Source organism: Callorhinus ursinus, unplaced genomic scaffold, assembly GCF_003265705.2.
Source record: "Callorhinus ursinus isolate GAN/ISIS: 27379988/994484 unplaced genomic scaffold, GSC_fseal_2.0 scaffold13, whole genome shotgun sequence".
In the NCBI taxonomy this organism is placed as follows: Eukaryota; Metazoa; Chordata; class Mammalia; order Carnivora; family Otariidae; genus Callorhinus; species Callorhinus ursinus.
Window position 1 is genome coordinate 30,311,002 of NW_027397075.1, and position 24,159 is coordinate 30,335,160.

General features: G+C 37.8%; 1 protein-coding gene across 8 annotated transcripts in view; it reads left to right on the top strand.

Annotated features, from left to right (window-relative positions):
* The window catches only part of DNM3 (dynamin 3), a 569,456-nt gene that overhangs the window by 74,141 nt on the left and 471,156 nt on the right, over positions 1 to 24,159 (top strand). For 7 of the 8 annotated variants that reach the window (XM_025878034.2, XM_073900029.1, XM_073900023.1 and 4 more), the window contains exon 2: positions 14,366 to 14,439. The exons of the other annotated variant lie outside the window; for it this stretch is intronic. In XM_025878034.2, coding sequence (XP_025733819.1) covers positions 14,366 to 14,439 — 74 coding nt within the window. The remainder of the gene's footprint in view (positions 1 to 14,365; positions 14,440 to 24,159) is intronic. 8 annotated transcript variants of the gene reach the window in all.

Sequence of the window (24,159 nt, forward strand, 5' to 3'; positions counted from 1 at the left end):
TCAGGATAACTTATGACTATTTCTTCTAAAAATTGTGTTAATGATGATGATGATGGTGATGATGACAGCTGAAATTTTTTGACTAGTTACTATGTGCTAAGTATGTACTTCAATTTTGTCTACAATTTCAGAATGCAAAATGATCTGATAATTAAATATTATTATTTTTTATTTTTTTTCTCATTAAACTTTTGTTTTAATGGGTCTCAAAATTCTGTGACAGATTTTTGGTCAAGTTGTTTCCATTAAAAAGTACTGATTTTAAAAACTAATAACTTAAAACTGCCACACACACACAAAAAGAACATGGTCCACAAAACATTCTCCTTTCCTTCTGAAGGTTTTATGATGCATTGTTATCATTAACCAGTCTTTTACTATTAAACTTAAATGGCCAGTTGACACAAACAGTTCTGAGACCGTTCTTCCACCACGGATTAAGACTGGGGTGGCAGGTATTGGGGATAATATTCATTTAGCCTTCTGAGCTTTCTGGGCAGACTTGGTGACCTTGCCAGCTCCAGCTGCCTTCTTGTCCACTGCTTTGATGACACCCACAGCAACCATCTGTCTCATGTCATGAACAGCAAAACGGCCCAGAGGAGGATAGTCAGAGAAGCTCTCAACACACATAGGCTTGCCAGGAACCATATCAACAATGGCAGCATCACCAGATTTCAAGAACTTGGGACCATCTTCCAGCTTTTTTCCAGATCGACGATCTATCTTCTCCTTCAGCTCAGCAAACTTGCAAGCAATGTGAGCCGTGTGACAATCCAGCACAGGTGCATATCCAGCACTGATTTGGCCTGGATGGTTCAGGATAATCACCTGAGCCGTGAAGCCAGATGCTTCCATTGGTGGGTCATTTTTGCTGTCACCAGCCACATTGCCATGACGAACATCTTTGACAGATACGTTCTTGACATTGAAGCCCACATTGTCCCCAGGAAGAGCCTCACTCAAAACTTCATGGTGCATTTCAACAGACTTTACTTCAGTTGTAACATTGACTGGAGCAAAGGTGACCACCATCCCAGGTTTGAGAACACCAGTCTCGACTTGGCTCACAGGGACAGTACCAATACCACCAATTTTGTAGACGTCCTGGAGTGGCAGATGCAAGGGCTTGTCAGTTGGACGAGTTGGTGGCAGGATGCAATCCAGACCTTCAAGCAGTGTGGTTCCACTGGCATTCCCATCTTTACGGGTGACTTTCCATCCGTAACCTTGAACCAAGGCACGTTAGCACTTGGCTCCAGCATGTTGTCACCGTTCCAACCAGAAATTGGCACAAATGCTACTGTGTCGGGGTTGTAGCCAATTTTCTTAATGTAGGTGCTGACTTCCTTAATGATTTCCTCGTATCTCTTCTGGCTGTAGGGTGGCTCAGTGGAATCCATCTTGTTAACACCAACAATTAGTTGTTTTACACCCAGTGTGTAAGCCAGAAGGGCATGCTCACGGGTCTGCCCATTCTTGGAGATACCGGCTTCAAATTCACCGACACCAGCAGCAACAATCAGGACAGCACAGTCAGCCTGAGATGTGCCTGTAATCATGTTTTTGATAAAGTCTCTGTGTCCTGGGGCATCAATGATGGTCACGTAATATTTGCTGGTCTCGAATTTCCACAGGGAGATATCAGTGGTGATACCATGTTTACGTTCAGCTTTCAGTTTATCCAAGACCCAGGCATACTTGAAGGAGCCCTTTCCCCTCTCAGCAGCCTCCTTCTCAAATTTTTTGATAGTTCTTTTGTCGATCCCACCACATTTGTAGATCAGATGACCTGTAGTGGTAGACTTGCCCAAATCTACGTGTCCAATGATGACGATGTTGATGTGAATCTTTTCCTTTCCCATTTTGGTTTAGGTTGAGCGGTGGTTTTCACGACACCTGTGTTCTGGCAGCAAACCCATTGTGAAAAAGCAATTAAGTATTATTTTTGTAACTCATTTTGCAAAACTTATATTGACTGACCTAAACTCATTTACTGTCAAACTTGACCTGAATGATGTGAGGCTGTTCATAGTATGTTTTTATCTCTGCTACTGTGAATATTCATTTGTTTTGCTACAGAAATAGTATGTTTGATTCCACGTGCTACTTCAGATTCCATTACACAGTTTAAGTTTCAGACTTTTTTATTTTTTTTTAAAGATTTTATTTATTTATTTGAGAGAGAATGAGATAGAGAGAGCATGAGAGGGGAGAGGGTCAGAGGGAGAAGCAGACTCCCTTCTGAGCAGGGAGCCTGATGCAGGACTCGATCCTGGGACTCCAGGATCATGACCTGAGTTGAAGGCAGTTGCTTAACCAACTGAGCCACATAGGTGCCCCAAGACATCATTTTTTTTTAAAGATTTATTTATTTATTTGAGAGAGAGAGAGAGAGAATGAGCATGAGTGAGAGGCAGAGGGAGAAGTAGACTCCCCGCTGAGGAGGGAGACTGATGCGGGCTCAATCCCAGCACCCTGAGATCATGACCTGAGCCAAAGGCAGACACTTAACCGACGGAGCCACCCAGGTGCCCCAAGTTTCAGACATCATTTTACCTTTTTCAAATCTGAAGAAAATTTGAGTTGCATATCACAGTGCTACCAGAATATTAAGGGTTATATTATTCCTATTATTCTACCCCCAACCCACTCAAAATTTACAGATGAGAAACTGAGCCAAAAAATAGTGGATCCTGAATTCAAACCCAGGCATTTCAGCGCTAGAATCTGTGCTCTTAACCACCATGCTATACCGAAAAAGAAGTTTTTAAAAGCACTTCACAGCTATAAATATTGTATATTTATCTAATAAAATTCTGGTAAAGTTGAAAAAATTCAGATTTGAATAAAGTTAGTTACTCTATTAATATTTCTGTGTTCTGTTTCCCATGTTAAATACTATCTTAAACTCTCATGGCCATGATTTATTAGTAGTTCCTGCCACTCTTGATTGTTATTTATTTATTTATTCATTTATTTGAGAGAAAGAGAGAGAGAGCTTGCACATGAATTGGGGAGGGGCAGAGAGAGAGGGAGAGAGAGACTCTCAAGCAGACTCCACACTGAGTGCGGAGCCAGTTGTGGGCCTTGAGGCAGGCTCAACTCGGGGCTCAATGTGGGGATCAGTCTTAAGACCCTGAAGTCATGACCTGAGGTGAAATCAAGAATTGGCCACTTAACCGACTGAGCCACCCAAGCACCCCCAGTCTTGATTGTTTTATTTTCAACCTAATGGTCTGTTCTCCTTTGGACTTCTTAAATTTTCAAAAGCTTCTGTGCTTGTTAATAAAACATGCTATTAGGTCTCAGGAAAAAGAGTAAACATTACTGCTGAGGCACATGTGCTTTGAAATGCTATCTACTCTAAATGAAAGAAGGGAGCCACCAATCATTTTAGCACAATAGACAGTTTGGACTATAAATAAAATTGTAACCTTAGTTACACACTATCAGTTTACTGATGTTGGTGGACGTGTAGTTTACGTATTATTCTTGACATATACAGCTGGGTAACATAGTCTAATTGCTGTAGTTAGAGAGGTGTAGATAGAGAAAGTAATTCTTAAGTTTACTCATTAATATGCCTTCTTTGGTCAGCTAAATCTATTACGTAATAAGCAAAATTTATTGAACTCTGTTAGGTGTTTCCGCTGGCTACCTTTATTACATTTTAGGGCTTGGAGCTAATAAACATATTTTTCCTAAACTTTCATTAGAAATATAGAGTCAAGGGTAACTTTAAAAAAAAATATTTATTTATTTGACAGAGAGAGACACAGAGAGAGAGGGAACACAAGCAGGGGGAGTGGGAGAGGGAGAAGCAGGCTCCCTGCTGAGCAGAGAGCCCGATGTGGGGCTCGATCCCAGGACCCTGGGATCATGACCTGAGCCGAAGGCAGACGCTTAACCGACTGAGCCACCCAGGTGCCCCCAGGGGTAACTTTTAAGATAAGAAATAGCTAGGTATTTATAATGTGTATGTTAAAAATATATATACATATATTTATATATCTATATACCTATATATCATCTATAGATACTGAGTACTTTTCTTTCTTCCTTTTGCTCTTTAAAATTTCCAGTCAATTGTACAGGATCGCAGAAAAAAAAGTCAATTAAATAGACAAAAATTCCACAAAAAACAAAAACAAAACAGCAAACCTTTTCAGGTAAGACAGTAATAGACCACATACATGATACCTACATCTTTAATTATGAATGTTTGCATATTTATTTTCTAATTAACCCTTAAAATTTGTATTTCCAATACAGTCACAGTTTTAATTCCTCTATTGCTGATTTTATTTGCTCACCAAATCAGTATTGAGCGCCTTCTTTGTGCCAGGTACTATGCCAAATACTGGCCTTTTAGAAATGAGGTCCTTGTCCTAAGAGAGCTTGTCTAGGGGAGGAGATGTGACGGAGGTTCATGGTACCTTGGAATAAAGAGGAGAAACATTTAAATATACTGGCATTTCAAGAAATGCTTTCCATAGGAGGCTGTACCAACATTCTGTCTTTAAAATGAAATGGGTAAAGAAAGGTGATGCCTTGGGTAAGGGCTTCCATGGTAAAATACTCAACACAGAGGCATGAAATTAGTGTGAAGTCACTTGGGATCCAGATGTTCTGGGAATAAAAGGTTTGCATGGGCGAATAATGGATGAGACTTCTAGAGTATTAGGGAGGAGTTAGATCCAAGGATCCACTTAAATCCCTCTTTGATAATTAGAAAATCAGATTCCCATTCTTTTTAAATAAACTGTGTGTCTATGGCTCTCCATTCTGTTTTAGTGGAGAAACTGACTTTTTCGGCTTCCAATTAAATACCTATTTTTTCTTCCAACATCTTAGGAAAAGTGGAAACAGGTGAGCATAATATTGACTGTGGAAGCTTACTTCTACTCTTAATCCATACTCTTTTCTTCTAGCCCCCGGCAAGAACTGGCAATAAAGTTAGGACCAAGACAGTAATTGGGTCATACTTCTCCGAGTCAGGTCTTCAGGGAACGGTTGAAGTGCTGCCTACATCAGCCTTGCCCCTTGTCATTGGATGAGTGTTCTCTTGGGCTAGCTTCTTCTCATGGGGGTGGTCTTCCACACCTGGGCCTTTCCTATCCATTGTAGTATCAAAGTACAAAGGTCTGAGATTCATGTATGGGCTTCATGGAAAAGGGGCACTGGAGGCCTCTCAGCCTTTTTGGTACTAGGCCTTAAGCCCGCCCCATAACTAGGCCAGATCAGGCTTCCAGAGGTCCAACCTCATTTTGTCAGGATACGGAAAGGAATCTGTTAAGGGTTTGAGGCAAAAGCTGTCTGACCTTTTTTTTTTCTACACATATCTCTCTAGAAACCCTGTAGGCAGGGATGGCTGACAGGATGAATATTTGGCATTCTGGGTTCTCTTATTCTTCTTTGATCCGTAGCACATATTCTCAGTGGGAGTGAGATTCCTCCCAAGGGGGCAAAAATTAATTCTTGGGGGACAAAAGTAAGCATATTCCTCTCATGTATAAAGCACAGATGTATATACAGTACATTTACTGATTTACAGGAAATCTGTGCTATTAAATTTAATGGGGAAAATTTAATGGAGAAAAATGTATAACAAGGCCCTTAGGGGGCAATAAAAAAACGAGGTTGAGAAACACTGTTCTAAAATGTAGTGTGTATCTCTCTCTTCCTTACTTTCTCTGTTAGGCAGTGCATACAAGGATGGGAGGGACTCATAATGCCATCACTATACTAGACTGTCTTTTTTTTTTTTTTTTTTTTTTAATTTTGTTTATTTATTTGAGAGAGAGAGAATGAGAGATAGAGAGCACGAGAGGGAAGAGGGTCAGAGGGAGAAGCAGACTCCCCACTGAGCGGGGAGCCCGATGCGGGACTCGATCCCGGGACTCCAGGATCATGACCTGAGCCGAAGGCAGTCGCTTAACCAACTGAGCCACCCAGGCGCCCACTAGACTGTCTTTTTTTGCTCTGCTCTGCTTGGTCCATAGCTTTTATCTTCAAGTTTGCCTTGTGGCTTAAGATGGTTTCTGTAGCTCTGCTATCATGTATAATTGACAGGGAGAAAAAAGAAGAGGGAAGGGCAAAAGGTATACATCAGCTAAATGAGACCTTTTTAAAGGAACTCTTTCTTTTTTTTGTTAAAGATCTATTTATTTATTTTAGAAGGAGAGAGGGAGAATCTTCAAGCAGACTCCCCACTGAGTGTGGAGCCAGTCGTGGGGACAGATCCCACGACCCATGAAATCATGGCCTAAGCTGAAACCAGGAGTCAGACGCTTAACTGACTGAGTGACCCAGGCACCCCATTAAAGTTGATGTTACTTAACAACCTTTAATTATATTTTACTGACTAAAACTTAGTTATGTGGATATCCCACTTGCAAATGAAGCTAGAAAATATAGATTTATTTGTCTATTTACCTACTAAAATTGGACCCATTGCCATTCTTAACAAAATTGGGATTCTGTTAATAAGAAATAAGGGGAAATGGATATTGGGCAGGCAACTAGCAGTGTCTTTAGTTGTCCCTTTTATCATCCATTTCTGTGGCAGCTACCGGGGGCAAGGTACGATCTGTGATTTGGAATAGAGCAAGAGCTATGTACCTCTCCTTTCTGCTGGAACTCATTAATCTGGTGCTTTAAATTTTTGAACAAACTGGCTTTGTGAATAAGCAAATAACATGGATTAAGTATGAAGGCATTAAGTTCTTGAGAATTTCCTGGTGGGGAGAACACATTGTATTTGTAAACTAAAGCTGGCTTCTTCAGATCTTGGACTCAGAAATTTTGCATTTTGAATGTTGCAGTAGAAACCCTTAATTATTGATTGATTAGATTTAATGAAAGCATTTTCCTTAGAAATTTTGAGTTTTGTGAATGAATGATAAGTTTGAATTGAAATTTCTTAGATGTTAGTAAAAAAATAAAAACAGTGTTTCCTGCAAATGGATTCGTAACTATGTTTTTCAAACAAAATGATGGTGCTATTTATTGAATACCTCAAATTATAGAGTAACTGATAGCAAGAAAAATGTGATCTTTAACAAATCTGTAAATGCTGATATTCTTACTGTGAATTTAGGGAATAAAAGAAAACTTCTTTGGAAATTTTCCAATTAAATCTGTGGATTTTGGCATAATTATGTCTTTCAACAGTTAAAGTGGCATTGTAATGGTTGGCAAAGCTCCGGGATTAGGCACGGAAGCACAAAGCCATTTTAACAGCACCATTGTGTTTAGCATGTGGAATACATGACCTCAGTGCTTCTTGGGGTAGGAGGTGGGCAGTATTTGGCAGGGATCTGTTTCTCTGGCTTGCCTTTCCTTCTTTACCTTTCTTCCTTCCTTCCTTTCTCTCTCTCTCTTTCTTTAGTTGGGTTATCATTTTAAAGGACCATGAGATAGTAATCCTACAGGGATTATTTCGGAGCACGTAAAATTATACTTTGAAGATAATTTTTTAGAAGGGGCTTTTCTGTTTTTAAGGAATAATATTAAAAAATATTTTGGCTCTGGGAGTTTTAAAAAAATTGTTTCCTTCAAATTCTATTCTTTGTCTTTAGATAGACAGTAATATTGGCCCACCTGATATTTCGTATTTTTTACTTTGGTATATACTGTTGGATCTTAAACATTCACAATAAAATGTTAACTTAAATGACCTCAACGAATTATTGGTAAGCTGAAAGTCATCTTACCTGTTCTTTCAGTACATGCAGAATCCCACTTAGCTATCTGCCAGTTGGGGAATAATATAGGACAATGTTTTCCCTCCGTGATATGAATATATGGGGCTATTGGAAATCTTCCTGACAGGGTAGGTAGAAAGTATTAGAAATATTAATACTTGGGCACTAAAGGAGGCACTGGGAGGAACAAAAGGGGTGAGGGAGCCGACAGGTAATTAGACCAGTGTAACAAGTATGTGTTTAAAGCTTAGACAGAGGCATGCATGGGGGATTTCAAGGAGGGCTTTTCAGAGAAGATGATGTGGAGGTGAGTGTTGAAGATCAAGTAGAAGTTGGCTAGAGGAAGAAGTGGGGGGAGGGCATCCCAAGAGGGGAACATGGAATGTGCCAAGGCACTGAGCCTGAGAGCGCATGTGCACCCAGAGACTTCCACAAAGGACAGGACTTTTTATCTGCTTTGTTTATGGTTTGGATTTCATGCTAAAGACAGTGGGGAGTCATTGAATGATTTAGAGTCTGGAAATGATGTGATGAGACTTATATCACTGTTGAGGTTGGATTAAAGTATGCTCAATTTGGATGCAGGGAAATTAATTGGGAAATTATTATAATGATCCATATGAGCATTGGTGGTACCTGTGGTGGTGATTGAAATAGAGAAGAGAGCTTTTTGCATTTAAGAGATATTAAGAAGGTGGAATCAGCAGAACTTGGTGACCAATTTTGAGAATGAAGACAGAGGAAAATGGAGGATGGATGATTCCCATGTACTTGGTTTGGCTGACATGTATGGATGCTGTTGATGTGTATTATGATTGGGAATAAAGGAGGAAAAACATGGTGGGTAGATGATAATGAGTTGAACTGTAGAGCTTGAGTATGAGACATTTAGGTGCAGATGACTAAGAGGCTAGTGTGACTTTGGGAATACCTCTGACTTAGAGTATTTGGTTTACGTCTTTGGAGACCTCTTCTCGGTCTTTCAGTTAGTTCTATTTCTCTCAGTGTCCATTAAATATTGGTATTTTCCGGAGTCCTTATTCATTACTCTTCTCCACTCCATTTCTACTCGTCTATTCTTTTGGATTTAGCTACCTGGTCCATGAATGTCTGTCAGATTATTATCTCCAGACAGAACTTTTATCCTGAGTTCCAGTTGCTCAGTCTAACTGTATACTTGTCTCCATTTGGATATTCTCCAGATATCTATCAGTATATCCAATTTGTTCCCTTATCTTCGTCCCCATTTCCTTTACAATGTAGCATAGTCCAATAGTCACATTAGCACAGAAACTAGAGTTAGGCTCTCTAGGTTTGAGTCCTAGATCTGTCAGTAGCTTTGTGACTCAGAAAATTATATGATCTTTCTGTATCTCAGCTTCCTCATCTGTGAAGTGAGAATAACAAGAGCACATACCTGAGGATCAAATAAGAATGGTGCCTGGCACACGATAAACACTATATAAATAACAGCTATAACTGGATCTTCCTGTATTGCCTGTTCTGGTTAATGGTACCACTATTCAGCCAGCTAACCAATCCAGAACTGTGAGATTTATCCTGACTTCTCCATATCACTCCATTCCACATCAGAATGATAATTTTGTCCCATCAGTTGTCCACTCTCTGATGTCTTCTCTCCATCTCTGCCATTACTATTCTGAACTTAATCTTTATTTTCTTTTTCTTCAATGACCCAGACTGGCTAGTGACTAGTCTCCCTGTCTTTTGTCTTTATCTTTTTTTCAACATTCTCTATACAGTCCCCCAGTGCTTTTTCTGAGATGCAGATCTTATCACTTAAAACTCTTTAGTGCCTTTCTGTTCTTATAGGAAGAAAAAAAAGTAAAAGTGAAGGCTTCTGAGGTCTGGTCCTGGCTTTTTCTTCAGACTCTTTTCCACCCCATTCTGACCTTTCTTTAATATTTACAGTTCCTCCATATTCTGTATTACTTTGGTCTTCCATGTCTTTGTACACCCTGATCCCTTTTGGAGGACCTTCTACCTCATGTCTCTCCGAAATAGTTTCTGGCTGTTTCCCCAAGCAGAAAGTTTATTCCCTGACCTATGTCAATATTTCGCCTTGTGTGGAGCTTAACCATATGCCAGTCACGCTTGTCATTTGCATGCCATTCTCTTCTAAGACTAAGCTTATTTTTGAATGAATCATTTATATGAATTAACTTCTTGGAGAGTATAAGTTATGCCTCTTATCTTTAGTCAAGGGCAGATGTTAAACATTTATTTACTGAACAGATCATCTGGTTACTGATCATTTACATCTATCTTAAAAAACATCTCTGTATTTGCTTTATTTGTTGCTAAGGGAAAAATTTCTTTTAGCTTCATTGATATAGCAAGTATGCTTTCCTTTTTTTTTAGGCTTCCAAAGGTCAGTCATTTCCTAGTGGACCAGTAATAATATTTCTTGTTACCGAAGTTTCTGGAAGAGCCAGTAAGAAATATTATCAAGATGGTTCTTGGACCATAGTGTGGGAATTATTCTCTACTTTTTGGCAGGAGTCAGGAAACCATGATAGAGCATTGACTTACTGCCTGAAGACCAGCTGTTAAGACTGTGTAGATTAATGCTTTATTGAGGTGGGTCCAGAGAGAAGAAAAGCATTTGAGTTGTAGCTGCTATGTGGCATTGAGAGGGAAATACTCCTCCTGCCTTAAAATCCAACCATGAATACATAAATAAGACACTCAGGCAATAGAATGGAGTTAATTAGATGATGCTGAGTTTTCAGATTACTCTTCTTATTTTTTACGTTGAAGGTTCATGCAAATGAGAAAAAAATGGAGAAAAATGGCATGCAAATTTTATATTTTTAGATGCATGACCATAAACAGAAATATGTAGTTTATCCAGAGTAATACTAAAGGGATAGTCATTTTTTTCTGCATTAATTTAGCAAAGTAGTTTTCCCATAAGATGTACATATGGGAGAACCAACCACCTATTGCATAGAAAAGAATAAAATTCAAATGGACGGTTGCATACAGTGGCTAATGAATTATTCATGATTATTTGTGTCGGGGCCTTGACTCCCTGTTGGAGGCAGATATAAGGAAATGAGCTTTCCAAACCATTGCGGCTGGTCAACACCAAGGGGTTCAGGTGGGGTCTGTGGCTCCTTATCTTTAAATTCCGTTCATGAATGTTAAATTATTGTGTGTAGAGGCTTTTTGTTTTTGTTTTTTTGAGATGAGAGAATACTGCAATATCAGGGAAAACATGCTGTGGCTACAGCAATAGTAATAGTACTACTTTTTTCTATGGTGGTTGGGTTTTTAAAAGTTGCCATATATTGCATTTCATTTGATCCATAAGGTTCTCAGTTTAGTAGCAAAAGAAACTAAGATTTAGAGAGAATTTTGTCCATTCAGTGGTGGAGATGGGACTCAAAGCAAGGTTCTCTGGGTTTCATTTGAGGGCTCGCCCCCTAGCTTGCACAACAGCAGTGTGCTGGGCATATGGTTTTCATGCTGCTGGATCATCAGAATGACATGAATCTTCAGGATGCCAGGTTAGTCACTGACTCTTCAGAAGAGAGAAATTTCTCTCTAGTGCTTTGTTGCACTTAGATACTCCTTTTAAGTCAGGAGAGACTTCCAAGTAGCAGGATTTGGTTACCAAATCTTTTGAATTTTGGTGAGAATATATGTGCTGGAAGTAGAGCTGGTGAGAGCCATGAAAGGGGCCAGTAAGTGTGAGTTAGTAAGAAGGGGATTGGGTTCCTGAATCCATTTATTACTTTTAATGCAAAACTGTCTGCTTAATAAAAAAGTAGAGAAAGAGGTTAGATGTATCTGTGGGCTAACTTTTTAGCCAAACACATGATAATTATTTGTTATTTAAAATGTTTGATACATTATGTTTCACTTTAATAATGTTCAAAGGGATTGTTACTAAATCTACATTATAAATATAAGTCATAAACATGAGTTGAAACAGATCCGGCATGAAGGTATTAAGTAACTAATCCCTCCTTTCTTCCTTCTTCCTTTCCCCCTTCTTCTTTACCTTTTTAAAATTTTTTAAGAAAGTATTTTATTGATTTCATTAAATGGCATTATTCAGTCATTTAAAATGTGAATATTTCGGGAGCCTGGGTGGCTCAGTTCGTTAAGTGACTGCCTTTGGCTCAGGTCATGATCCTGGAGTCCCGGGATCGAGTCCTGCATCGGGCTCCCTGCTCAGCAGGGAGTCTGCTCCTCCCTCTGACTCCCCCCTCTCGTGCTCTCTCTCTCTCTCAAATAAATAAAATCTTTAAAAAAATAAAATGTGAATATTTCTCTTCGGCATCTATCTATACATCATAAAATCTTGTTCAGAGTTCTCACAGCTCAAACAGATTCCCTCCCACTCTTTGCTGTGGAGTTTGTTTTGTTTTCCCTTTATCCATATTGATTCTCAAGTTAACTTCTTTTTGGTTTTAGACATAGAGTAGATGCTCTCCTTGTTCTGAGTTTTAAGTGATTATTGAAACCATTAAAACTAACGAATACTCTAATATAGTTTCTGGAGAATATTAAGAGTATTTAATTATATGTATTTAGATGTTTTCAAAGGAGAGTATCTATCTTTTTTCTGAACTCCAATGTAGTTTATCTGTCCCCTCCTTTAATGGTCTTCTATGTGCATGTCTTTTAGCTTCCCATTAGATTTCAAACTTCTGGTGTCTAGTGCTGGATGATGCCCTCAGCATCTCCCTAGCACTTCTTAGTTTCTCAGTGAATTTTTTTGATGAATAAATAACATTATTTTATTTCAGATGGCATTTTTTGGAGCAGTACAAGTCTGTAATTTCACTATTATTTATTTTAGTTGCATACAGTGACTTTCCAAATGAAACAGCCCTTGGAATCAAGGAGGAAAGCTTTAATTTAGTTAAGGAGCTGTTCAGTATTATTTCCTCTGTTAGAATTTACACTAGCACTTGCAAAATAAATTGTTTGTAGTATGGGGAAATTTTTAAAATTTTATCTCTGCAACTCTCTATCCTAAAGGATCAGTAGAGCTAAAGGCTTGGGTTCTGCAGCATTCTCACTGGACCTTACCGTTTGTATAAGCTGTTTTCTTTGAAATCTCATTGTGTTGAAGCTCTTTCTACCAGATTTTCTACAAAACTCATAATATGACCCATGCCATTATCACCCACTGAATTGTTGAGTAATGTATCCTGACTTGAGGTCAGTGGTTCTCAAACCCTGGTGAACATTAGAATCCCTTGGAGCTTGTTCAGAGTAGATACTGCACACCTTCCCCTGTAGGTTTAGGATGAATCCTGGGCATCTGTGGTTATGACACTTTCTGGTGGTCCTGGAACCATTTTTGAGAAACATTGCCATTGAGCCAAATTTATTCGTGATTTTTAAAATGATGAATCTTCCAGAGTTGTAAGGCATTCTAATTGCATTTAAAAGCTGTGTCATAGGTATGTTAATGAATTTGACATTGCACAATCAGTATGATTTATGTGACATTGCAGATGTAATTATAAAATACTTTCTTAGCTGCAGTTTTATTGGTCTAGTGTATATTAACATGCATTTAAAATACAATCTTTATTTATTTTAAAAACTCCCTTTTTAAATGAACTCCCACTTATCAGAAATGAGAACAAACAAAACTCAAACTTCAGTGTTTTCTCTGCTGTTAATTTCTACATATGCAATATTTATCTCTACTTATCCTACATTTTTTTTAAAGATTTTATTTATTTGACAGAGAAAGACAGAGATAGCAAGTGCAGGAACACAAGCAGGGGGAGAGGGAGAAGCATGCTTCCTGCTGAGCGAGAGCCCGATGTTGGGCTTGATCCCAGGACACTGGGATCATGACCTGAGCTGAAGGCAGATGCTTAACGACTGAGCCACCCAGGCCCCCTACTTATCCTACATTTTATGTATGACTTTTTTTGGAAAAGAACTTCAGGATTTTTAGAAGGCACAATCTAATATGCCTTTAATACTTCTAATAATGGTCCGTGTTGACCTTGAAGCTGGACAGAATAATGAATTTTTTAATTACAAAAAGAGTTTAAGGATTAATTTCTGCATCATGTGTTTTTTTTATAAATGCTGATTCTCTGAAAATAAAGATAAAGTGAAAATACAAAATAATACAAACTTTTATTAATTTCAGCTGAATAAATGAATGAGGGATGTATTCTAGTGAGGTCATTGTGATAATACACATGGATTTTTTTTTTAAAGATTTTATTTATTTATTTGACAGAGACAGCGAGAGAGGGAACACAAGCAGGGGGAATGGGAGAGGGAGAAGCAGGCTTCCCACTGAGCAGGGAGCCTGATGTGGGGCTCGATCCCAGGACCCTGGGATCATGACCTGAGCTGAAGTCAGATGCTTAATGACTGAGCCACCCAGGGGTCCCAATACACATGGATTAATATTCAATATAAGGGGCCTTTCCTTTACCCCCCTTTCTTTAACTTTGCAAATGCTTTTTTTATAAGATGGGTCTAACATTCTTTAGACATGTGATGCACTGAAAGGTTGGGAATTAGGAGAATTACAGTGGAACTTGACTTACAAATTTGTAGGTAACCAGAATTACATAAAATGCTTTAATCTATTCTTTCTTTCTTTTTCTTTTTCTTTTCTTTTCTTTTCTTTTTTTTTTTAGGGACTTTCTCCCTCGAGGGTCGGGCATCGTAACCAGACGGCCTCTTGTGCTGCAGCTTGTTACTTCCAAAGCAGGTAATAAATGTGGATGTTTGCCACATGAGCAAAGCACATTCCCATGGTGCCTGTTACCTCCATTCCTGGGTGTTGGGTTGTAGCTACAGAAACTTTTTTTGTGATCCCTCTGCTCTGGGTAGCAGCCTGTATTTCTCTCCAAATGCTCTCTTCTTCATTGTTCTTTTAATTCCTTTGCATATAGGTTTTTAAACACCTACTATTTTTTATGCTAAGAAAATATTATTTTTCTCATTGTAATCCATCTATATAATTTTACAGTACAGTTTAACTACATACCCTTCTGATTTACTTCCCTCCTGCGTGTGTGTATGTGTTTCAGAATTTTTTTTAAGTGACAATTCAACATCCATCTAATATCTATATGCAGATATACAGTGTACGTTTACCTGTATCTACATCTAATGTGTTATGCTTGCCCCTATCCTTAACACCATGATAATTTGATCGGCAAATGAGCTTTGTTTTCATTCTTATTTCTTAGCACCTGGTGATGTTAGATTTTTTGTGTGCTTATTTGGTGTTTATATTGTTTTTATAAATTGGCCATTTTTATCTTTCCCTATTTCTTTTTGTGGCTTTTACTATTTTCTTATTAATTTCTTTGAAAGTACTTATAAAATCCGCACCTCATAAATTGCAAAAACCAAAGTCATGGAATTTTACCCCTATGTTTTCTTCTAAGTATTTTATAATTTTGCTCTTATGTTTAGGTCTTTGATCCATTTTGAGTTAATTTTTGTATATGGTGTGAGGAAAGGGTCCAACTTCATTCTTTGCATGTGAATATCTGGTTTGTTCCAGCACCATTTGTATGGTTTTGGTACCCTTGTCAAAAATCAGTTGGCCATAAATATATGTGTTTATTTTGAGACTCTCAATTCTTTTCAACTAACCTATATTTCTATATTTGTGCCAGTATTGCATAGTCTTAATTATTCTAACTTTGTAGTAAGTTTTGAAATTAGGAAGTGTGAGAACTGTTTTGTATTTTTTGAGATGATTTTGGCTATCTTGAGTCTCTTGAAATTCTGTATGAATCTTAGAATCAGCTTATTTTATCCCAGCAATGCAAGGTTGGTTTAACACCTAAAAATGAATTAATGTATTGTATCATATCACTATAATTAAAAACAAGAAATCACAGGATCATCTCAACAGACTCAGAAAAAGCATTTGAAAAAATACAACATTCCATCATTTTTAAAAAAGATTTATTTATTTGAGAGAGAGAGCACAAGCAGGGGGAGAGGCAGAGGGCGAGGGAGAAGCAAACTCCCCGCTGAGCTGGGAGGCTGATGTGGGGCCCCCTCCCAGGACCTGGAGATCATCACCTGAGCCCAAGGCAGATGCTTAACCATCTGAGCCACCCAGGCACCCCAGACAATATTCCATCATTATAAAAACACTCAACAAAATAGGAATAGAAGAGAACTTCCTTAACCTGATAAAGGGCATGGACTAAAACCCATGGCTAACAAAACATCATACTTAATGGTGAAAGACTGCATACTTTCCTTTTAAGATCGGGAACGAGACAAAGATGTCTACTTTTGCCTCTTCAGTTCAGCATTGTGCTGGAAGTTCTAGGTAGGGCAGTTGGGCAAGAGAAAGAAATAAAAGGCATCCATATTGGAAAGGAAGGAGTAAAATAATCTGTTTTTGCAGATGATATGATAAAGTACATAGAAATTCCTAAGGAATCCACCAAAAAACTATTACAACTAATAAATGAGTTCAGCAAGGTTGCAGGATACAAGATCAATATACAGAAATCAGTTGTTTCTATAAACTTGCTATGCACAATCAAAAAATGAAATTAAAAAAATAATTTCATTTATAATAGCATCAAACATAACATACTGCTTAGGACTAAATTTAATAAAAGAAGTGTGAAACTTGTACTCTTAAAATTATGAAACACTGTTGGAAGAAATTAAATTATATCTAAATAATTGGACAAACATCCTATGATTTATATTCTGTTTATAAAAGTTTTGATGTATTGAAGTTTTACCCTTTATGGTTGTAAAATCTCTCTCTCTATATGTATCTTTAACAAAAAGTAAATACTTAGCACAATTTTCTTCCTTTTCATACTTAAAATTTTTTTTAACATTTATTTCCTTATTTATCTGAAATTTATTTTCATGTATGTGAACTATTTTTATTTCCCAGTCTCCTTTATCTTCTATTACATTCCTACTGCAATTTATTTCTGAATATCTTTTCTGTTTTATTGTGCCAATAACACAGTGTTTTACTTTTAAAGATTTATTTATTTATTTGAGGTGGGGGGTGGAGGGGTAGATGGAGAAGAGAGTCTTAAGCAGATTCCATGCTGAGTGCAGAGCCCGACGTAGGGCTCGGTCTCACAACCCTGAGATCACAATCTGGGCTGAAACCGAGTCAGATGCTTAACCGACTGTGCCACCAGGCGCCCCTACAGTGTTTTACTTTTGTGGGTTTATAATTTGCTTTAATATCTGTCTGTCATGTCTATAGTCCCTCTGCCTTTGCTTATTTTTATTTAGGGGTTCTCTTCTATTTGTGTGGCAAAGTTTAGGATACTTTTGTAAAGACAAAGCTATTGCCCCTAAAATTATATTAAACCTATAGATTCATAGAGAATAATTGATATCTTTAAATATTCATTATTTTTTCCAAACCAGGGATCATGCTATATCCTTTCATTTGCTCATGTATTCTCTGTATTCCTTACTAAAATGCTTGATGATCTTTATATATCATTCATGTGTTTCTAGTTAAGGTATTCATATTTTTTTTTTGTTATTCTTGTGGTTTGAATAGGGTTTTTTTTTCCATTATATTTTCTAATTTCTCATTGCAGATCTGTGTTAATGCTGCTATTTTTACTTTTATTTTTTAAATTAACCATCTTCTACATTTGACATTAAAATATTTTTAATTGACTCTGGGATATTTTAGTTATTATATGATGATTTCATCAGCATTTCTTAATTTTTTTCAATAAATACTTATCCTGAAAATACTGAGATGGCTGAGAAACAAATTGCACAGGATTTTTGGGTGAGTACTGACATGGGAAAAACTCTGTTACATGTTGAGCTTTATTGAGAAGGTACATTATATGCCTTTTATTTTATTTATTTATTTATTTATTTATTTGATAGAGAGAGACAGCCAGAGAGGGAACACAAGCAGGGGGAGTGGTAGAGGGAGAAGTAGGCTTCCTGCTGAGCAGAGATCCCGACCTGGGGCTCGATCCCAGGACTTTGGGATCATTACTTGAGCCGAAGGCAGACACTTAACGACTGAGCCACTCAGGCGCCCCATATGCCTTTTTCTTATACCCTTTTGTCAACAGCCTCCCAGTCTTGTTACTTCTAAGACCTTGACCATTTTTTCATTAATTAGTGAGAATCATACTTCACACACCACCTCTCTTTTCATGCAAAGTAGACTAGAAATTCTTTCTTCAGGGAAAATTTACTGTTTTCATAACCATTCATGACCCCAAAAAGGCGTTTTTATATTTCAGCCCTCTAGCTGATGCCAGCTGCGAACTATGCTTATTTATTTATTTATTTTTTCACTCTAAGTGAACTGTTCATAGGGAATCCTATATATGACTATAGGCTTGGGTTGATAGTTAACAAATGGCTGAATGAAGCAAGCTGGGATATATGTCACTGCTCATGTAATTTACTTGTGTTTTGGATTCTAATTGGGATCAGTTCCATAAATACTACTTTCTCTTGATAGATTCATTCATTCATCCAGTGCTTATTGAGTGATTCCTGTATATCAGGCAAATAACCCTGGCAACATGGAGCTTACATTCTAGTTGGGGAGAAACCAACAACCACCAAAAAACAAAACAAAATGAAATAAGACAAACCCCCCAAACCATAGAATGTTAGATGATGAAGGAAGTGAGCATTTGATCCATGAGGCTATTTATGTAGGCAGAGGGAAGTTAGAAGATTCTATGATGGGAACTACTTGTGTGTTTGAAGTATAGCAAGGATGCCACTAGGGCTGGAGTGGAGAAAGGAGGGACAATAGAAGATGAGGTAAAGGGAGACAGTGTTGCTCAAACAGTTGCTTGGGGAGGGTCTTGTGAGCCAGGTACCTTGAAAGAGAATAAAATAGTATGATGAAGGCCTTAAAGTAGGTGCCACTGAATGTGAGAGAACGAAACAGTGAGTGGTTCAGGGATTGGATAGTGGGTTAGGATAATTCCTTTACTCGTGAGGAGGATGAAGGGATACCTTTTCTATTGCAACCCCATGGAAAGAGGAAAATGTATGTCGGTGCTTTCAGTGGTAGAGAGTTGTGGGATTCTTCACTTGATGACTTTATTTTCTCCAGGAAGGAGCCAAGATATTTGCTAATAATGATCATTTTATCTTCTTATCTCCATTTGTATGTTATTTCTCTTTAATGTCTTCTTACATTGACCAGGACTTCCAGAACCATGTTTTGCTCCAAGTTCTTTTTTTTTTTTTAAAAGATTTTATTTATTTATTCGACAGAGAGAGAGATTGAGAGAGAGGGAACACAAGCAGGGGAGTAGGAGAGGGAGAAGCAGGCTTCCCGCTGAGCAGGGAGGCCAATGCGGGGCTCAATCCCAGGACCCTGGGATCATGACCTGAGCCGAAGGCAGATGCTTAACAACTGAGTCACTCAGGCATCCCTTTGCTCCTAGTTCTGGTGAAAATACCTCTTGTGTTAAATTATGCAAATATTATTTATTATTTGTTTTTCCTGGTAAGGAACTTTTTATTCCTAATTTTAAAAATATTTTGAAACCTAATAAATGGAGGGGTGCCTTAAGCATCTGACTTCGGCTCAGGTTATGATCCCAGGGTCCTGGGATCAAGCCCTGCGGCTGGCTCCCTGCTCAGCGGGGAGTCTGCTTCTCCCCCTCCTTTCTGTTCATGCTCTCTCTTGCTATCTCTGTCTCTCTCAACTAACTAAATAAAATATAAAAAATCCCTAATAAATAGATATATAATTTTAATAAATGGCATTTTGGCATTTATTGAGGTGATCATTTAAAAAACTTTTTGATAGGTTCACCTTTACATTTATAGATTTCTTATTTAAGCATCCTTGCATTCCCAAGGTATACTTGATTTTAGTAACTTATTCTTTTACTGTACTATCAAAGTAATTCTACTAATTTATCTAGGTTATTTACATTTCTTTATATATATATCATTGTCAAGTTATTGAATGAAATCTGTACTGGTCAGCATAAAATAAATTGAGTAACTCTCTTTCTGTCTCTTTTGACTTTCTTTTACTACCTTTTGAAATTCTTAACAACCCAGGGATGCATTTTAGTTTTTGTTTCCAATTAAGAATGGCTGCTAGCCTGGCTTTTTACAAAGGGTTATGTCTTAGATTCAGGGGTTCAGAGACAGCAGCTGTGGGCAGTAAGAGCCTGGAAGAGGTAGACTTGAGGCTGTGGTTGCACTGGGTCCAGAGACGTGGGATGTCAGAGCATATAGGGAATATTCAAAACCATGTGGATACTTCCTGTTCTTTTTTGTTTGTTTGTTTGTTTTTGAGAGAGAGTGAGTGCGTGCGTGGGGGTGAGAGGTGAGAGGGTGGGGTGCAGTGGGGGGAGGGCAGAGGAAGAGGGAGAGAGAGAGAATCTTTTTTTTTAAAGATTTTATTTATTTATTTGAGAGAGAGAGAATGAGAGATAGAAAGCACGAGAGGGAAGAGGGTCAGAGGGAGAAGCAGACTCCCCGCTGAGCAGGAAGCCGGATGTGGGACTCGATCCCAGGACTCCAGGATCATGACCTGAGCCGAAGGCAGTCGCTTAACCAACTGAGCCACCCAGGCACCCGAGAGAGAGAATCTTAAGGAGGCTCCACACCAGTGTGGAGCCCAACGTGGGGCTTGATCTCACAGCCCTGAGATTATGACCTGAGCCAAAATCAAAAGTTGGACACTTAACCTACTGAGACACCCAGGTGCCCCGATACTTCCTGTTCTAATGCAGAGATTTTCCTTTTACAATTATAAGAAACTCTTATAAAAGTATTGCTAAGCCCAGGACAGTTACTATTTAGAAAACTATAATACTGACTGGTTGCCCTATTTTTGAGCATTAGGTATGTATCAGCACTATGCAAGAACCTTCTGAGATAGATGTTACGATTCCCATTTTTAGAAAAAGAGCCCCAGCAAGGTTAAGCAATTTGTCAGAGGCCACACTGTTGGTAGGAGTAGGGGTTATTACTAGTATCTTTCTGACACTGATAATATTGCATTTTAAAAATAGGAAACTCTGCTTGCTTTATTTATTTAAAAAAATATTTTTTATTATGCAAACTCTACACGCAATGTGGGGCTTGAACTCACAGCTGTGAAATCAAGAGTCACATGATCTACCAACTGAGCTAGCTAGGTGCCCCTTGAACTATTTTCAGGATACACTTTATATTTTTATTGGGTTATATTTTATGTAAGGGAGCATCAATATGTGAATAGTAAATATAGAAATTATTTGGCTAATTCATAATTATCATTTACTTTGCAACATAATGCTCGTTTACTAATATTTAACTGCTTGTCCCCATCTGCTGCTGTATTAGTTCCTAAACGAAGCCAAGAAATTAATTACAGACCCTAAGCCTTATTCTGTGTAATTTTTTAAAGGAAATTTAGTTTTTAGTATAGGAGATCATTCCAGAAAATCACAGTGTTGTGAAGAAGGTGAGAAAAATCACTATGTCCGTGATTTTATTAATAAGGGTAAAATTTTTAAGTCATAAGGTCGTGATAGTTTGGATTTAGAGCGAAGGATTTCTGAAGGTTTTGCTTGAAAGGACAAGAGTTGGACAAAGCACCGATGAGGTGTTGGGTAAGGACTGTTGTGTCAAGAGCAAGGGAGTAGGTAGAGGGTCTTGGTAAAACAAGGGGACAGTTTTCAATGCCTTTGGGCATTTCCGGTACCATGTTGTTACGGGCTCGTGTCAGCTCCTGAGACCCGATAATGCAACTCTCTTCTCCTCCCTGTATTCACTGACATCATGGAGGTAACCTGAAGCTGGTCACGGTGGGAGTATTCTCAGTATGGAAATTGGCAAATGCTATAAACCAGGACTTTCCCCCCTAGGGTGCCAACTGTTGTTAAACATTCATCAGCTTGCCGCTGGTTTCTTTCTTCTCAGTATCTGGTCTCACTGTTACTGCTTTAGTGACATGACAAATTGAGAAAGCAAATGTGCCTGAGTATAATATTTTTGGCGAACTACTGAGTATATTGAAAGTGTCACTGCTTTAGGAAATAATCCATTTGGAGTCTGATCTATCTCCTGAAGGACTGAATCTGTCACTCTTTGCATTAAAAGTTACTGTTAAGAACTTAAAAAGTAAAGCCTGTAGGTCATGGTTAAGGATAAGTGGTTTTGTCTCCTAGAGAACTTTTCTACATTAAAATACTTCTCTAAATGCTATTATATTGCCTGATGCGCCTTTATTTCAATGTCATTAGTGTAAAAAAGAAAGATATTACAAATTAGAGCTTTCAAAATGGATAAATTAAAGTTAATTGTTCACATTACAGAAGTATTCTTTCTCTTGTGAAAGACTTCCTTGGCATTTCCTCCTTTCATGCATGTCAAATATATTATTAATTCCTCAAAATTTGATTTACCACCTTTGTGTTGCATTTACTGCACAATGTAACATGTCCATATTTCAATAATTGCATAAGATATAGTTTATTAGAGAATTATTACTATTCAGTGTTTGGGGTCCTTGAGTTGCTCTAAGTGACCATTTGAATAAAGTTATTCAGTAACAGAAGTCGGAACACTTGTTTCTGAGGCACCAGATAACTAACAGGTGAGGAACAGAGTTCAGGCAGCAGGTCTGAGAAGCAGCAGGAAGGCTGTGAAGGTGTTCTAAGTGAGGGGCTGCACAATGAGGTCTCTTCAGAACAGCTTTCAAAGAATTGTGAGTCTAGGTGGAACTGAGCCAGAGTGTGTTTGAGGAGATTGCTTCTTTCCGCAAGAGTCAAGGATAGTTAATTCTAAAGAGAAATGTCACCTTCTCACAGGTGAGATATTTTAAAGAAATTTACAGATTACTTAGACTTTAAATCCTGATGTATGTACAATGACCAGGACTTGTTTTCTAGTTTCATAAATTAGATTGCTACATATTTAGTAGAAACATTCAAGTATTTCTTGAATAACAACATTGAAAATATTTTAAAACTAAATGTCATTTGTTTTATATTTAAATATCTGAATTTAATTAAAACGGATATTTTAGAATAAGATAGTCTGTTTTTGCAGGATTAAATGTTTATTTTCTTTTCATTGTAACAAGTTAACCTCATGTGAAAACAAATGTGATTCTGAAAACATTCTTTCTTGACTACAGCTTTGACCTTGTTCTGCTCCAGTGCTGGTTTCCTATGGTTTTCCTTATAAAGTGCAGGTTACCATATAAAGTGCAGATTCATAGTTTAAAGTCCCTTGAATATAGCTCTTCTTAAATTTTAATGTGCATAAGTTTCCTGAGGATTTCTGGGAATCATCCTCAGAAGTTTTGATTCAGCAGGTCTGGCGCAAAAGCCCTGGGAGATAGCTGTTGGTCTTTGATAAACACTTTGAGAAACATTCATAACAATTCCATCTAATTGTTTTACTGTTGTTTTCTTTTTCTAGATATCTTTCCTTCTTCCTTTTAATAGCTCCCTTTTTTGAGCTATTACCTATTATTCTTTTAAAAATTGTCTTAAATGTTTGGTCATGGAGTCTTTAGACAGGTCTAAGCACTGTGCTTTGAACATAAGAGGCACTCACTCATTCAGTTCTGAACTGTATTCTCCTGCTGCCAGGGCATCTAGCTCAGACACCAGCACATTTGGCCCTGGAATTTGAAGAGCCTGAGGATATTTTCTTTCCAGCTTTATTTTGATATAATTGACATATAACACTGTGTAAGCTTAAGGTGTACGATGTAATAATGTGATATATGTGTATCTGAGGATTTTCATAGACTGTCAGAGGTTGATATTCTAATAACATCTAATTTTGTTGTTATATAACTGACTTACATTTTAGGCATAAATGTAGAGAGAAAAAACCATCCAAGTGAAATCTCAGCAAGTGCATATCCACCCATCCCTTAGAGCTGGGGTCTTCCTTGATTTCTGATAAGCCCAGGAAGTCCCTTTGACCCCTTGGAATGTCACATGGTTATCAAGCACACAATTTTAATTCTGGAAAATAGAACTATCAAAAATACATTAGAATATATTTGTTGGGGTATTGGACAATGAGGATGTTGGGTTTTCTAAAATAGAATAGACGGGGGGTGCCTGGGTGGCTCAGTTGGTTAAGCGTCCAACTCTTGATCTCAGCTCATGTCTTGATCTCAGGGTTGTGAAATCAAGCCCTACACTGGGCTCCACACAGGGTGTGAAGCCTATTTATAATTAATTAATTAATTAATTAAAATAAAATAGAGACAAGCAGACCTTAAAAACAACAAATTATTGCCAACTCAAAAGTCATCTTAACCTCACAAACAGCAATAGAATTCTACTGAAATACATATTTCTTCATTTCCTTACAAGAGAAACATAATACCTTTAATTTAGTCATTTCCTTCCTAAATGGAAATAAATGTGGCATTAAAGGGCAGCCACCTACCTGTGAAGAAATAAAATTTAAGACAGGTTTGCTTAGAATAGTTCTTTGA